This window comes from Lacerta agilis, chromosome 3 (genome assembly GCF_009819535.1).
Source record: "Lacerta agilis isolate rLacAgi1 chromosome 3, rLacAgi1.pri, whole genome shotgun sequence".
NCBI classification, from domain to species: Eukaryota; Metazoa; Chordata; class Lepidosauria; order Squamata; family Lacertidae; genus Lacerta; species Lacerta agilis.
The window spans coordinates 111,907,436-111,921,414 of NC_046314.1; the positions used below are offsets into that span (position 1 = coordinate 111,907,436).

Here is a 13,979-nt window from a genome sequence, read left to right on the forward strand (position 1 = left end):
TCAAGCCAGCAGCTCCAGTTTTGCAGCAAGCTGATTTCCAATCAACAGCAATCCAAGCTTCAATGCAAGCAGCACAACAGCAATTTACCAACCCTTCAGCACCTCCAATGCCAATGCAGATTCCAAGACAAGAGCAAAGCCAAACAATGATGATCCAGATGCCAGGACTTGCAGTACAGAGCCAACAACCTTATGCTCCAACTTCAAGTCAGCCATCTTGTCTTCATCCAACTTCAAGTCAGCCATCTTGTCTTCGTCCAACTTCAAGTCAGCCATCTTGTCTTCATAGTCAGCCATCTTCAAGGCATCCAGATGTCAAAGACTCTTTAGCGCCATCTAGTGGCCCATCATTTGGAAAGCATCAAGAAGATTTAAACTCACTGATGCCACCTACAGATCCAACAGCAATGCAACCCATCTGCAGAACTCAAGCTTTAGAAGCAGCTTTGGGACAAATAGATTTTAGTGCTGATCCAATGCACATCTTTCCAGTGATTCGTGCCAATGGAGGACAACCTGCAAGATATCAAGCCATTCCTTTTGAAACACTACGTGAACTGCGAAAAGCCATACGCGAAAATGGACTTCAAGCTCCTTATACTAGAAGTTTACTTGAAGGACTGTCCACTAGTAGACTTCTGCCATCTGATTGGAAGTTGATTCTTCGCACCTTCCTGTCGCCTACAGATGCTCTTCTGTGCCTGCAAGAGTGGAAAGAAGTAGCAGCCAGACGTGCAACGCCACTTGCCACAGAAGATATGCTCACAGGATCAGGACATTACTCCAATCTCAATCAACAGCTAGCCATACCTGATGCTGCACTTGTCACCATAGCAGACATTGTAGTCAAAGCTTGGCGCAGACTACCCAATCGCACAGATGCTAGCTCAGTATCAGGATTCGCTGCAGTTAGGCAAGGTCCAAAAGAACCTTATGGGGACTTCGTGGATCGCCTGATTGTTGCAGTGGAACGCCAGATAGAAGATCGTCATGCCAGAAACATGCTGACGAAACAACTTGCCTTTGAGAATGCCAATGATGACTGCAAGAATGCCCTAACAGCAGTTGCAGCTCGTCCAGATGCCACATTGACTGAGATGCTACGCGTCTGCCAGAATGTCGGTACCCACTCCTACAAAGCACAGCTCTTGGCAGCTGCGGTACAGATGCCACGTCAAGACAGCTCTACGCCAGTCAAGAAGTGCTATGGGTGTGGAGGCGATGGGCATTTCCGGTCGCAGTGCACAACAACGCCAAGGCCTTCTGCCAAGCCGCCAGAGAGATGTCCCATCTGTCAGAAAGGATTTCATTGGGCAAATGATTGTCGCTTGAATCCACAAAACACATCACCTACCTCATCTCCAGTTCAGGGAAACGGTTCTGCGGGCCGCGCCCCGGCCCCGGTAAAACAATAGGGTGCAAGTTCAAGAACATCATGAAGGTCAACCATCCCAGAAAGGTGAACAATGCTACTCCTTATCCAGGTCATCAGGAAAAAAGAGTGATCCAGAGAGATATCTACTCTTCAGATGTCCAGAGAAAAGATGTGACCTCATCAAGCATTCAGGTTCCAGAGGTTTCATCATCTGCCTTACCTATTCAAAGGGTTCCAGTAGAGAACACAGCATTCAGTTCACCTTCTGCTGACTGCCTTTCAGTTCCAGCTAATGTCAACCTTGCTTCACAGCAAGCAATCACAGTCAAGTCTCTGATCGCAGAATTGCCCTCTACATTGAGAAAACATCCTACTGAGGTCAACCTCGCAGCACCTGAGCTTTACTCACCATTGAGTCAAGGTCAATCTGTCATCGAAGGACATTTGCCCTTGGTGAAACAGCAGTGTTCAAGTTGCAGCCCAGCTGATGATCACTTTCCATGTGGCCAAAGAATACAAGTGAGTGAGCCAGCTCCCTCTTGTGGAAGCTTAAACATCACTCCAGTTAACAATGTCCACACCTTTGTGTCACCTCCAGCTTTTAAGCTCAGCCCGCCACAATCACTGCCTCGCGTCAAAGAGGAAGTTCCATCCTGCCAGTTTGATGCACAACTGCCTGAATGTCAACAGGTTCAACAGCATCAGCAACTCTTACCAACGGAAGAACCTCAAGTTTGCCAACTCAACGCCAAGCAGCTTCAGAGTTGCCAACTTCAGCAGTGCAAAAAACCCGAAGCCAAAAAGATGTCTTCAGACACTGCCAATGAAGAACAAGAAGAATCTTCTGTCCCAGGTATACCACTCTTCTTAACAGAGGACTGTTATTTTTCAAATCCATGGTTTGCTCAGCAATTGCCAACATCCATTCGTGGTCCATTCCCAGACACCTCAATTTGCCTTATTCTGCCTAGGATGGATCGCCTCCCTGCCACAGTCACACTGACTGCAGGCCTAGTTCGAATCACAGATTCATCGCAGTTGCTGATTCCAGGATTTTCAACTGTTCCTTGTGTCCTAACAAAAGGTTTGGAAATTGCCAGACTCTATTTGCTTACTTCTACGCCTACAGCTCCTGTAGACTCTTTGCCTCCTCAGGCAGCAATGGCGCTAATCAAGATTACAGAAGAACGCCCTCATCTCGTCTTAGAAATGGGTGGACGAAAGATCAAGGGTCTTCTTGATACAGGCGCAGATGTCACAGTGATCGCCAGAAAGGATTGGCCTGACCAGTGGGCAACGACTGTCACCCAGGAAGTCTTTGGAGTCGGAGGTTTCGAACCCGCCCACCAGAGCGTGCATCCGATTACCTTCCAGTCAGACTCAGGCTCCATGGTGCAGCTCCGTCCACTTGTCATGGATGTGCCTATCACCCTCTGGGGTAGAGACTTATTGTCTAAGGCAAGAACTGTTGTCCATACACATTTTTGATGTGGGCCTTTGCATCAGCGCCAGTACATGCTCTTCCACTCACCTGGAAGGAAGGACCCCCTGTATGGGTCGACCAATGGGCGCTGACGTCAGAAAAGCTCGCTGCAGCAGAGGCCCTAATCAAAGAGCTACTACACCAGGATCGCATGCAACCCCTTACTCTCCATCAGTACCTCATGGATAAAGCTCCACAGTCATTGATCTTAGAGCGTTCCCTTGATAGTCTTAAAACTGTTCTTTGCAGAAAGCCTATTGCAAAGTCCCCCTGGAAAGTTTCACCGCTTGGTAAGGTGAATTCTCCTGTCTACAAGTTCTATTCAGCAGATTCTTCAAGCACTCTCATGTCGTTCAAGTTTTCCCCTGCTCTAATGATCCAATCGCCAACCATGGGATGTTCCTTGCTATGTTCCGTGCTGTCTTTTGCATGGGCATTCTGTTGGCCGGTTTTGAATGGTACTCACCGTGCCTATAATTTGCTGCCATCACTTCTTGCAGCATACCTGTTTCCAACCAAAACCGCAAACCCTTTTCACCTGCTTTCTGTTGCTCTCTACCTGGTTGCAAATATGCTCCGCATCTCCCCAGGTATTCTTCTGGAGTATCTTTTCCTGCATCAACCAAGAACTCTACTACAGGCTCTTCAGACGGTTCCTCCTTGTGCTCAGAAGTACTGTCTTCCGCAAGGAACTCTTCACCTGAAGGTCAAGTCATGTAACCCTGCGTGGTACTTGCCAGCCTGCATCTTCAACGACAACCCCTTGTTGCTTAATCCTCTCAGCGGAGGACTGTCCTTACTTCTGCGGAAAAAACCCCTACTTCCACACCTTGTTTGTGTGATCAATTCCATTCTTCACTTAAGAAACACGCTGGACAAACTTTGCGTGAAATTCGATGCTCCCTTTTCATCACAAGCCGTGATGTCTAACTCTGGTTGTTAGCTACTTGCTAACTTCTCAACTTCCTGTCAAATGCAGCAATTCTTCAAAAGTGCTCAACTAACAGCACCAGTTGAGTTCTGGGCAGTTTGCCTTACCCTCCTACTGCCTAGGCCTTTTGTTTGCCTCTGGGCAGCCCCTTGGTTCCTGGCTGCCTAGATTTGTTCCAGTTATTCCCATACCTGCACTCACTAGCAGATCACCTTGATTTGCTTGCTTAACCTCCTTTCTTCTACAGGTATCGTTGTTTCTTCAGAGCTCGATGTTTCAGTACTTTCCTGAGCTCCATGAACTTTTCCTGAGTTCCAGGACTATTTCTTCTACATGGTCATGTGTAGTCGGAGAAGAAGACGACCGGCAACTCATTCATCGTCTTCATCCTCCTCTCCAATACCATTTTGCAGTTCTAAACCTGTCTTGTACTTTATATTGTACTTGTAAAAATTGCATATTTGCCTTTGTATGCTTCTTGAAATATCCGCCTCGCATGTTACATGTGTTTTCCTTATAGCTTGATAATTAATGATATGGATGTTTATATATGCAAAGCTTTTCTGAAATGGTTTCCATTTAGAGCGTCACAATTTTGATGATATGGAAATGTTTATGTAAGGTCAAAGCATCATCTTTGTGCAGTTCTAGTCATAGATATATTTATATATATATGTTTTATTTCAATAATCCTAAATCTCCACGTTGTGCTTGCAAAAGTTGTAGTTCAAAATGTGGTAACATTTATATTTCCTTTGGTCAAAGAATTGGTCATTCTCGGATTTGTTCAAGATATATATGTCAAGTCTGGTGGCGTCCTACCCTTTTGGTACCCCTATTTATTTTAAAGATTCCCCCTCTATATGCTACCTTTGGCAGTAAACCAGGTTCCCAGCTTTTCCCTTCACTCTGTTTCCTGCTGTTAATGGGAGACCCTTATGTAGCTGGTTTAAATCTAATCTCGTTTCGCTGGAAACCCTTGTGTAGATGGTTTAAATCCTCATCCTGGCTGGGACACCTTTATGTAGGTAGCTTATATCCCCTCTTGTGGCGCAAACCACTTGTACGTAGGTGCCTTAAATCCCCTTTCTGGAATCGGACCCTAGTTCCCCGTTACCTGTGGTCGCTGTGGTAAGTCCAGAATCTGTCTTCCTGAAAGTTCCCTCGATTCTGTAGCCTCAGTGCCACACACCCTTTATGTTGCCTTATCCATTTTACTTAAGTTTTCCAAATAAAAAATTAAAAAAAATGGGGGAGGGGTCTGGGTAGGCCATGTAGCCCCAGCTCTAGTTATACTTTAATTTTGGGTCCCGGATCGGGACCTCTCTTATGTTTGGGCAGTCGTTATCCGTTATTTTTAATTTTGGACCTGCATCAGGTCCTCTCTTGTGTTTGGGGAGTAATTTGTTGTTTTACGCTGCACGCGAAAGTATATATGCTTATAAGATGATTTGTTGTGTTACACTACATATTGAAGTATTTATATATACCTAAAAAGGTTTACAGTGTATCGGATCGATCACTTTTTATGTTTGGCTAGTGGTTTGTTATTTTCACGACTTTATTGTTACATTATTGTACAAGTATTTCCTCTTATGAGGGGGATGGATGTTGATAGTGTTGCCAGTGTTTATATCACAGTTTTGATGTGGACACTGTTGGCACTGTTGACGCTCTGCCTTTTCATGTCGAGGTTTATATCAAAACAAATGGTAATGTTTGTGTTAGATAAATGCTTATGATATCTCTAACCTTCTTTTTTTTATATAACTAAATCAAAAATAATTTAATTTAAAACAAAAAAAGAAAGATGATATGTCGGAATACGTTTCACAGATCCGCCATGGATTCATAATTTATTGGTTATTTTATGGGTTTTTTAAGGTCTACTTTTGGTATAATTGCGCGCAAAAGTGAAAGTGAAAGCATGAATGAATAGTGTGATTCACTTACAAGATTAATCCGCCTTTATTTTGTAGATCCGGTCATGTTCAAAGTTGTTAATGAGCGTTAAACTTGCTTCCCGCCTTTTTGGAGGGCAGCAACAGTGATTTTATTGGTTAAAGTACTTATGATGATGTCACGTTTGTTCCCTAATAAAAGGCAGAGGCACCCCGCTTAGGTAGAGAGAGTAGCACGAGATCGCACGTTCTTCTTATGTTCTTTTTAGTTGGGTTTTAGTTGAAGTCAAGTTTAGTTTAAGGGGCTAGGAGCGGGCTGGACGGGTTGGATGGGTTTTTCTTTAGTTAGAGTTAGATCGCGGAAGATCATTCGGTTTAGCCTTAGTTAGGTTTTCTTTAGGTTAGCCTAGGGTTAGGCCCGCGGAAGATATTTCGGTTTTAGTTTATTTAGTTAGCCTCGCGGAAGATTGGGCGCGCAGGGTCTTTAAGTTTAGGAGAACTTAGCTTAGGGGACGAGCCTACGCGGGTTCTGCCGAAGCCACTAAAGATACTACCGGTGTCTGTCTTCCTTTGGGGTTAACGGGGGAGTAAAGTAAAATTTTAATTTTCTGTAAATCGGTCCGCCTATTCAGAGTCAGGGTACAAATTTTATTTCACGAGGCAACGTTTCTTTAAAGAAGGCAACTAGGAACTCACACACCATCAGAGTCTTCAATTGGCTTACTCATCATCCTTCAGACTGTGAGGCTTGGCCGGCGACCGTGCTCAAAAGCACGCGGAACGCTGGCCACTTTCCCCGCAACTGGTACCTCGTGCATAACCAATCCAAGGCCGTGCACGAGGAGCTCCAGCAACCATACCCCGACATAAGAGCTGTTGGACAGTGGAATTTGCTGCCAAGGAGTGTGGTGGAGTCTCCTTCTTTGGAGGTCTTTAAGTGGAGGCTTGACAGCCATCTGTCAGGAATGCTTTGATGGTGTTTCCTGCTTGGCAGGGGGTTGGACTGGATGGCCCTTGTGGTCTCTTCCAACTCTATGATTCTATGGCTATGACAGACCAACACGGCTACCTACCTGTAATATGGGATGAGTTCTCCTTGCAACTTATCTGGAGTTATTTTTCACTCCAGCATTCAGCTGTTAGTTTTCTCCTAAACTGGTTCTTAGCAGTTATATGGTCAGACCTCACTCTTGCATAGTGATACTGGCTGGCTTCACTCATGTTTGGTTTTACAGAAACTCAGTGTTTAACTTTGCAGGTGTTTGACTCCACAGCTCTGTTTAAAACGAGGGAGATCACAGACATGGTGTTCATTTGATTTTATTATTATTATTATTAAGTGGTAATCTAAAGAGTAAAATGACAGAAAACTGGCTCTTGGTGAAAGTAATGCCCCTTAAGTGACAGGAGGAGAGCATGCATGTTCTGTTTTTGACAACTGCATCCCTGAACAGAATGTGGGCAGAAACGCAGAGAAATGCCGAGAGAGACAGGAGTGGTGATTGAGCTGTAGATTCAGTGCACAACTTTGGTACATTTTCAGAACATCCTTGCAGTGGTGAGGAGAAAAAAGAGCACTGTGGACTTGCTTCTTGCAAAGAACTGCTTCTGATGGGAGTGGAGAAATCAGAGCACAGAGTTGTCCTCAGGCAAGTATCCTATAAATATTAAAAAGTGGAAAGATTAGATCAATGTGGTACAGTCCCCAAATAAATGGGTAATAGCTTTCTGAACTTCTTCTGCCTACTGATGGTAGGACCCATCAGGGTCTAGAAACCAAGTCTTATGAGGAACAGTTGAAGAAGCTGGGTATGTTCATTTTATTTTTATTTTTTTGTAAATATTTTTTATTCATTTTCCAATTAAAAAGCATTCATATTAATAACAAACCAAATCATTCCACGTTCAAAACAAACAAACAAAACAATATAGTCAATTATATAATCCAAATTAATTCATTTCAGTGGGACTTCCCGTGTTCTGGATTTCAAAAGCCAAGTATCCATCCTTTATCTTTCTGCTATTTCTCTATTACTTCACAATTTTCCAATCCTGATATTAACAATCTCCTCTCTCTCTCTCTCTCTCTCTATCAGTCAGGAAGCTGGGTATGTTTAGCCTGGAGAAGAGAAGACTGATTGCCATCTTCAGACATCTGAAGGGCTGACAAGCAGAAGATGGAAAAAAAGCTTCTTTTCTCCTGCTCCGGAAGGTAGAATCCAAGCCAATGGATTCAAGTTTCAAATTGCAAGAAAGGAGATTCCAAGTAACCATCAGGTAGAACCATCAGGAAGGCAATCAAGCCTGCTTCACGAGGCTTTTAAGCAGAGGTTGGATGGCCATCTGTCAGGGATGCTTTAGTTGAGATTCCTGCAGTACAGGGCATGGGACCCCTTCCAATTCAATGATTCTGTTATTTCACAAGAGCCCCAGGACCAGTCCTCCAGGCCTCTCTATCTGGCCCTTGAAATCTCCCCCCAGGGCCACACCTCTCACAGCCCATGCTTTGCAACCCAAGTTTTTATAATATGTCATTCTGCTCTGATCACGTACAATGAAGTTCCGCTCTGTAGGCTGAGTCACACATTCATGTGGCCCATTTATCAATCATTATCACAAGGATGGGGGAACCTCTGGTCATAGAGTCATAGAATCATAGAGTTGGAAGAGACCACAAGGGCCATCCAGTCCAACCCCCTGCCAAGCAGGAAACACCATCAAAGCAGTCCTGACAGATGGCTGTCAAGCCTCTGCTTAAAGACCTCCAAAGAAGGAGACTCCACCACACTCCTTGGCAGCAAATTCTCCTGTCCAACAGCTCTTACTGTCAGGAAGTTCTTCCTAATGTTTAGGTGGAATCTTCTTTCTTGTAGTTTGAATTCATTGCCCCATGTCCGCTTCTCTGGAGCAGCAGAAAACAACCTTTCACCCTCCTCTATATGACATCCTTTTATATATTTGAACATGGCTATCATATCACCCCTTAACCTTCTCTTCTCCAGGCTAAACATACCCAGCTCCCTAAGCCGTTCCTCATAAGGCATCGTTTCCAGGCCTTTGACCATTTTGGTCAAAGGGGGGCATTCAAATGAGGCCCTCCAGGCCTTCCTATCCAATTCTCTAGAGTCTTCACCCCTTACCAGCCCTGCTCTTCACCCCTCTCAAGTGTATTTGTCTACTTAGAATGTGTCATTGGACTGTGATAATGCCTCTTGCATTTATGGAGAAGTACCGGTATGTATTTGTGTATAGAAATCTTAGATTTCTCTGTGGCTGGAATGTAGCCTACTGGACAAAAGTAAGAGGAACATCCATTGCTCCATTGAGAGGAATGCCACCACAGGGTTTCTCTCATCACAATGCTATCCCATAGTAACAAATCAGAAAAAGCGGAACGAAACTAATATTTGAAGTCATGCAAATATTGGTACTTACTTGGTACAGCAGGTCAATCCTCCATGGCAATTTCCGGATACACTAAAAGTTGGAGGACATGAACCATAAATGCAGTAACTCTGGCCCTTTGCTCTGCAGGCAATAGTATCGCCGAGATCAGGAGGAGGACCCTGAGCAGAACCTAGCCACAAGAGACGGGGTGTTAGTTTCTTAGCTTATTGTTTATTCACATACAACAAACAACCCACAGTTGTGAGCATTAGCTTGGGGTGCGGACATGTCTGTGGAACATATTATTAGGGGCAGCCCTCCAGGTGGCAAAATGGGAAGGTGCGACATCACCCAGCAGCTGACTCCTCCGTGAAACTCCCATTTGTCAAAGCCAGCAATCAAATTCCCAAAATATTTGCAATAAATTTGCCAGCATATTTGCAAAGCTAAGCAGAGTCCAGTACGGTTTCAAACTGGATAGGGGACCATTTGTTGAGATTCCTGCATTGCCCATTATGCTCATTTGCCTTCAATAGCAGTAAAGCTCTGCTGGATGAAATATTACCGTAATTGCTCCTGGTCTATTTTTGGGGAATCCTGCAACATGTTTAAGTTTTTACTCTGCTAAATATACAGTACATTGGAATCTGCTCTGGATCAATACTGAGTAGAATTCCACCACACGGATAAGGGGAGAGCAGGGAATGCTTTGGAAAAATATTTAAAGAGGTACAGCAGCAAAAACAAAAAACAAAAAAAAAACTTCCAAGTAGGGATTGAGTTACAGGTGGGTAGCCGTGTTGGTCTGCCATAGTCAAAACAAAATCGAAAATTCTTTCTAGTAGCACCTTAGAGACCAACTGAGTTTGTTCCTGGTATGAGCTTTCGTGTGCATGCACACTTCTTCAGATACACTGAAACAGAAGTCACCAGATCCTTAAATATAGTGGGGGAGTGGGGAGGGGTATTATCCCACCACCCTTCTGAGTAATACCCCTCCCCACTCCCCCACTATATTTAAGGATCTGGTGACTTCTGTTTCAGTGTATCTGAAGAAGTGTGCATGCACACGAAAGCTCATACCAGGAACAAACTCAGTTGGTCTCTAAGGTGCTACTAGAAAGAATTTTCGATTTTGTTTCAAGTAGGGATTGACTTACATGCAGCAGTAAACACCAACTAGGAAATTAAGTAGAATGGCATTGGGGGTAGCAAAAGGATATATGCAGCTTGATAAATATCAACTAGGATGTCAAGGAGGGATAGACTGGGAAGTCTTGAGATATGATATGAGATGATTGAAACAGAACTGTATGATGTATATAGTAAATTTGATGCAATAATAATAATAATAATAATAATAATAATAATAATAATAATTGTCATGAAGTAGTGATCCTGTGAGCAAGTATCGCTGGGTGGGGCCCCTCAGGCAGATGGCAACAATTATTCCCCAAAGTGGGAGCATGTGATGGGGCTGGCTGGCTGCCAGCATTCATAGAATCATAGAGTTGGAAGAGACCAGAAGGGCCATCCAGTCCAACTCCCTGCCAAGAAGGAAACACCACCAAAGCATTCCTGACAGATGGCTGTCAAGCCTCCGCTCTCACTGTCAGGAAGTTCTTCCTAATGTTTAGGTGGAATCTTCTTTCTTGTAGTTTGAATCCATTGCTCCGTGTCCGCTTCTCTGGAGCAGCAGAAAACAACCTTTCTCCCTCCTCTATATGACATCCTTTGATATATATTAGAACAAGGCTATCATATCACCCCTTAACCTCCTCTTCTCCAGGCTAAACATACCCAGCTCCCTAAGCCATTCCTCATAAGGCATCGTTTCCAGGCCTTTGACCATTTTGGTTGCCCTTCTCTGGACACGTTCCAGCTTGTCAGTATCCTTCTTGAACTGTGGTGCCCAGAACTGGACACAGTATTCCAGATGAGGTCTGACCAGAGCGGAATACAGTGGTACTATTACGTCCGTTGATCTAGATGCTATACTCCCAGAATTGCATTGGCTTTTTTAGCTGCTGCATCACACTGTTGACTCATGTCAAGTTTGTGGTCTACCAAGATTCCTAGATCCCCAGCCCCTATAAATCTTTGAGTTAACCTGCTGGGAGGGAGGGAGAACACACCACGAACTAGTCTTGCTGTTTGATGTTCTGTAGCTGGTGCCAGAGAAGAAGCCAATAAAGCCTGATAACCCGTTCGGTGCCTGTTTGTGATGGATTAGGACTCAGGAAAGTGATAATAATAATAATAATAATAATAATAATAATAATAATAATAATAATAAATCAATCTCCAGGTAGGTTTCTCTTTGTCCCCCCACCAACCCTGTGCAAAGCCAGTACCAATCAGTGTAGACCAGGGCTGGCCAATCTGATGCTCCATCATCTGTGAACATTGGTCATCCTGGCTGAGGCACATGGGAGTTGTCACCCATAACATCTGAAGAACACCATACTGGCTACTTCAGTACAGAAAGTACTGAGCTAAATGGATGAGGAAGCTTTCTAAGCCTTTAGAATGAAGCAAGCCAAATAAACTAAGAATAAAAACAAACCGTGTCCCTTCCTCCCTTCCACCAAACTGAAAATCTTTCGTGTGTGTGTGTGTGTGTGAGAGAGAGAGAGAGAGAGAGAGAGAGAGAGAGAGAGAGAGAGAGAGAGTATACGAGGCCAAAGTTCTTTTCCAACTTACTTGGGCAAATCTGGAAGAGGAGGACAACAACAGCAACAAAGAAGTAAAGGATCTTCATGGCTGATGATGTGGTGGGCTCTGGAGTCTGGTGGGCAGTAGAAATTCACACAAATTCTCAGGCCAGATATTTTTTGGAGGTTGAAGCTAGAGACTGCTTGCGTATTTATAGGGTTGAAACGATTGTGAAATCTAGGTGCATATGTTACTTGTCAATAAGTAACTGTCCTTAACAGTTTGGAAAACTTCTCGGCTACTGGCAGGTAATTGCACATTTCAAAGGATGTGACAATTAAATAATGATGCAACATGCACGGTGAAAATCCATTAACCTGTCTCACTCTTGCGAAACTTCAGCAACAACACATTAAGTTCCTTGTGACCTGAAATTGATGGAGGGAACTCCTGGGGGCTCTTGGAAACAGAGAAATGATCATAAGAAGAGCCTGCTGGATCAGGCCAATGGCCCACCTAGTCCAACATCCTGTTCTCACAGTGGCCAACCAGATGCCTGTTGGAAATATGCAAGCAGGATTCGAACACAAGAGCCTTCTTCCCTCCTTTGGTTTCAAGTAACTGATATTCCACAAGCATTTCTGCCTCCAATTGGCATAGCCACCATGGCTAATAATCATTGATAGCCTCTCCTGTTGAATTTGTCTCTTTTAAATAGGAAAAAAAAAGAAAAAAAGATACTGGTGAGAGAAAGCACTGTTGCTTTTTTGTTTTTGTTTTAATTCACTTGGGGAGAAGGTGAAATCACAAACTGCGCATGAAATACTGGATGTGAGGAGAGTCTGGGTGAAGCAACAGGAAAATTCCATAGCTTCAACTTGACTACTTGAAACTGTCTAACCTTATTATTATTATTATTGAAATGGCTTTTAACTTGCAAATCATTTATCTGGCCTTGTCCTGAGGCTTTAATGCTGTTAAAACCTAAACATTCCAAGCTGTGGAATTGGCCCTGGATGTCAGCCTTGATTTGCGCAATTGATAGAAGCCTTGGGCTGGCTATATGCTTAAATGACCGAAAGTGGAGTCTGGCAATCTGCGCAGATGATACGAGGGAAAATCTGAGCAGGTCTCTAGTTGGTAAATAATTTATAACTCAGTAATGTTCTTGGCACTGATCTACCTCCTCCAGAGGAGGTAACCTCCTTGGTAACCTGGATGTGGTAAAAAATGAGATGGCAAGAATAAGTATTGACATCCTGCGTATCAGTGAACTGAAATGGATGGGAATGAGCAAATTCAGTTCGGACTAAGATCATGGCCACTGGTCCCATCATATCCTGGCAAATAGAAGGGGAAGAAATGGAGGCAGTGAGAGACTTTACTTTCTTGGGCTCTATGATCACTGCAGATGGTGACAGCAGTCACGAAAACAAAAGATGCCTGCTTCTTGGGGGGAAAGCAATGATGAACCTTGACAGCATCTTAAAAAGCAGAGACATCACCTTGCCGACAAAGGTCTGTATAGTTAAAGCTATGGTTTTCCCAGTAGTGATGTATGGAAATGAGAGCTGGACCATAAAGAAGGCTGATCGTCAAAGAATTGATGCTTTTGAATTCTGGTGCTGGAGGAGACTCTTGAGAGTCCCATGGACTGCAAGAAGATCAAACCTATCCATTCTGAAGGACATCAGGCCTGAGTGCTCACTGGAAGGACAGATCCTGAAGCTGAGGCTCCAATACTTTGACCACCTCATGAGAAGAGAAGACTCCCTGGAGAAGACCCTGATGTTGGGAAAGATGGAGGGCACAAGGAGAAGGGGATGACAGAGGACGAGATGGTTGGACAGTTTTCTCGAAGCTACCAACATGAGTTTGACCAAACTGTGGGAGGCAGTGGAAGACAGAAGTGCCTGGCGGGCTTTGGTCCAAGAGGTCACGTAGAGTCAGACACAACTAAACGACTAAACAACAACCCTCCCTTAGTTTAATGTTTTCTTGTTTGCAGGTTAACATTTTCTTCCTTTTTAGTGGGCACTGCTGTGGTCTTTGATGGTTGCTGTTGAAGGACCGGGAAGAAATTTTCCTGCATTGGCAGGTTTTGTCTTCCCTGCAGCAATTCGTCACAAATTTGGCGGTTTATGGCCTTGGGTGGAATCCTTTATAGTCTTTTCCCCCCTATGATGGGTGGGGGCCTGAAGTGGTGACTCACCCCCCTGTGGCGGTGTTTCCAGTTTCCCCCTTAAA

The 13,979-nt window shown here is 44.1% G+C and overlaps 1 protein-coding gene across 1 annotated transcript; it reads right to left on the reverse strand.

The window, feature by feature from the left end:
* Positions 1-7,282: 7,282 nt before the first annotated feature.
* On the reverse strand, positions 7,283-11,932 carry LOC117044670 (gallinacin-10-like). The gene is made up of 4 exons (XM_033145481.1): positions 11,752-11,932; positions 11,596-11,701; positions 9,126-9,267; positions 7,283-7,348 (listed from the first exon to the last, which is right to left on the reverse strand). Exons 1-4 carry the CDS (start codon positions 11,836-11,838, stop codon positions 7,336-7,338), a joined length of 348 nt encoding a protein of 115 aa, XP_033001372.1. The 5' UTR covers positions 11,839-11,932; the 3' UTR covers positions 7,283-7,335.
* Positions 11,933-13,979: the final 2,047 nt, after the last annotated feature.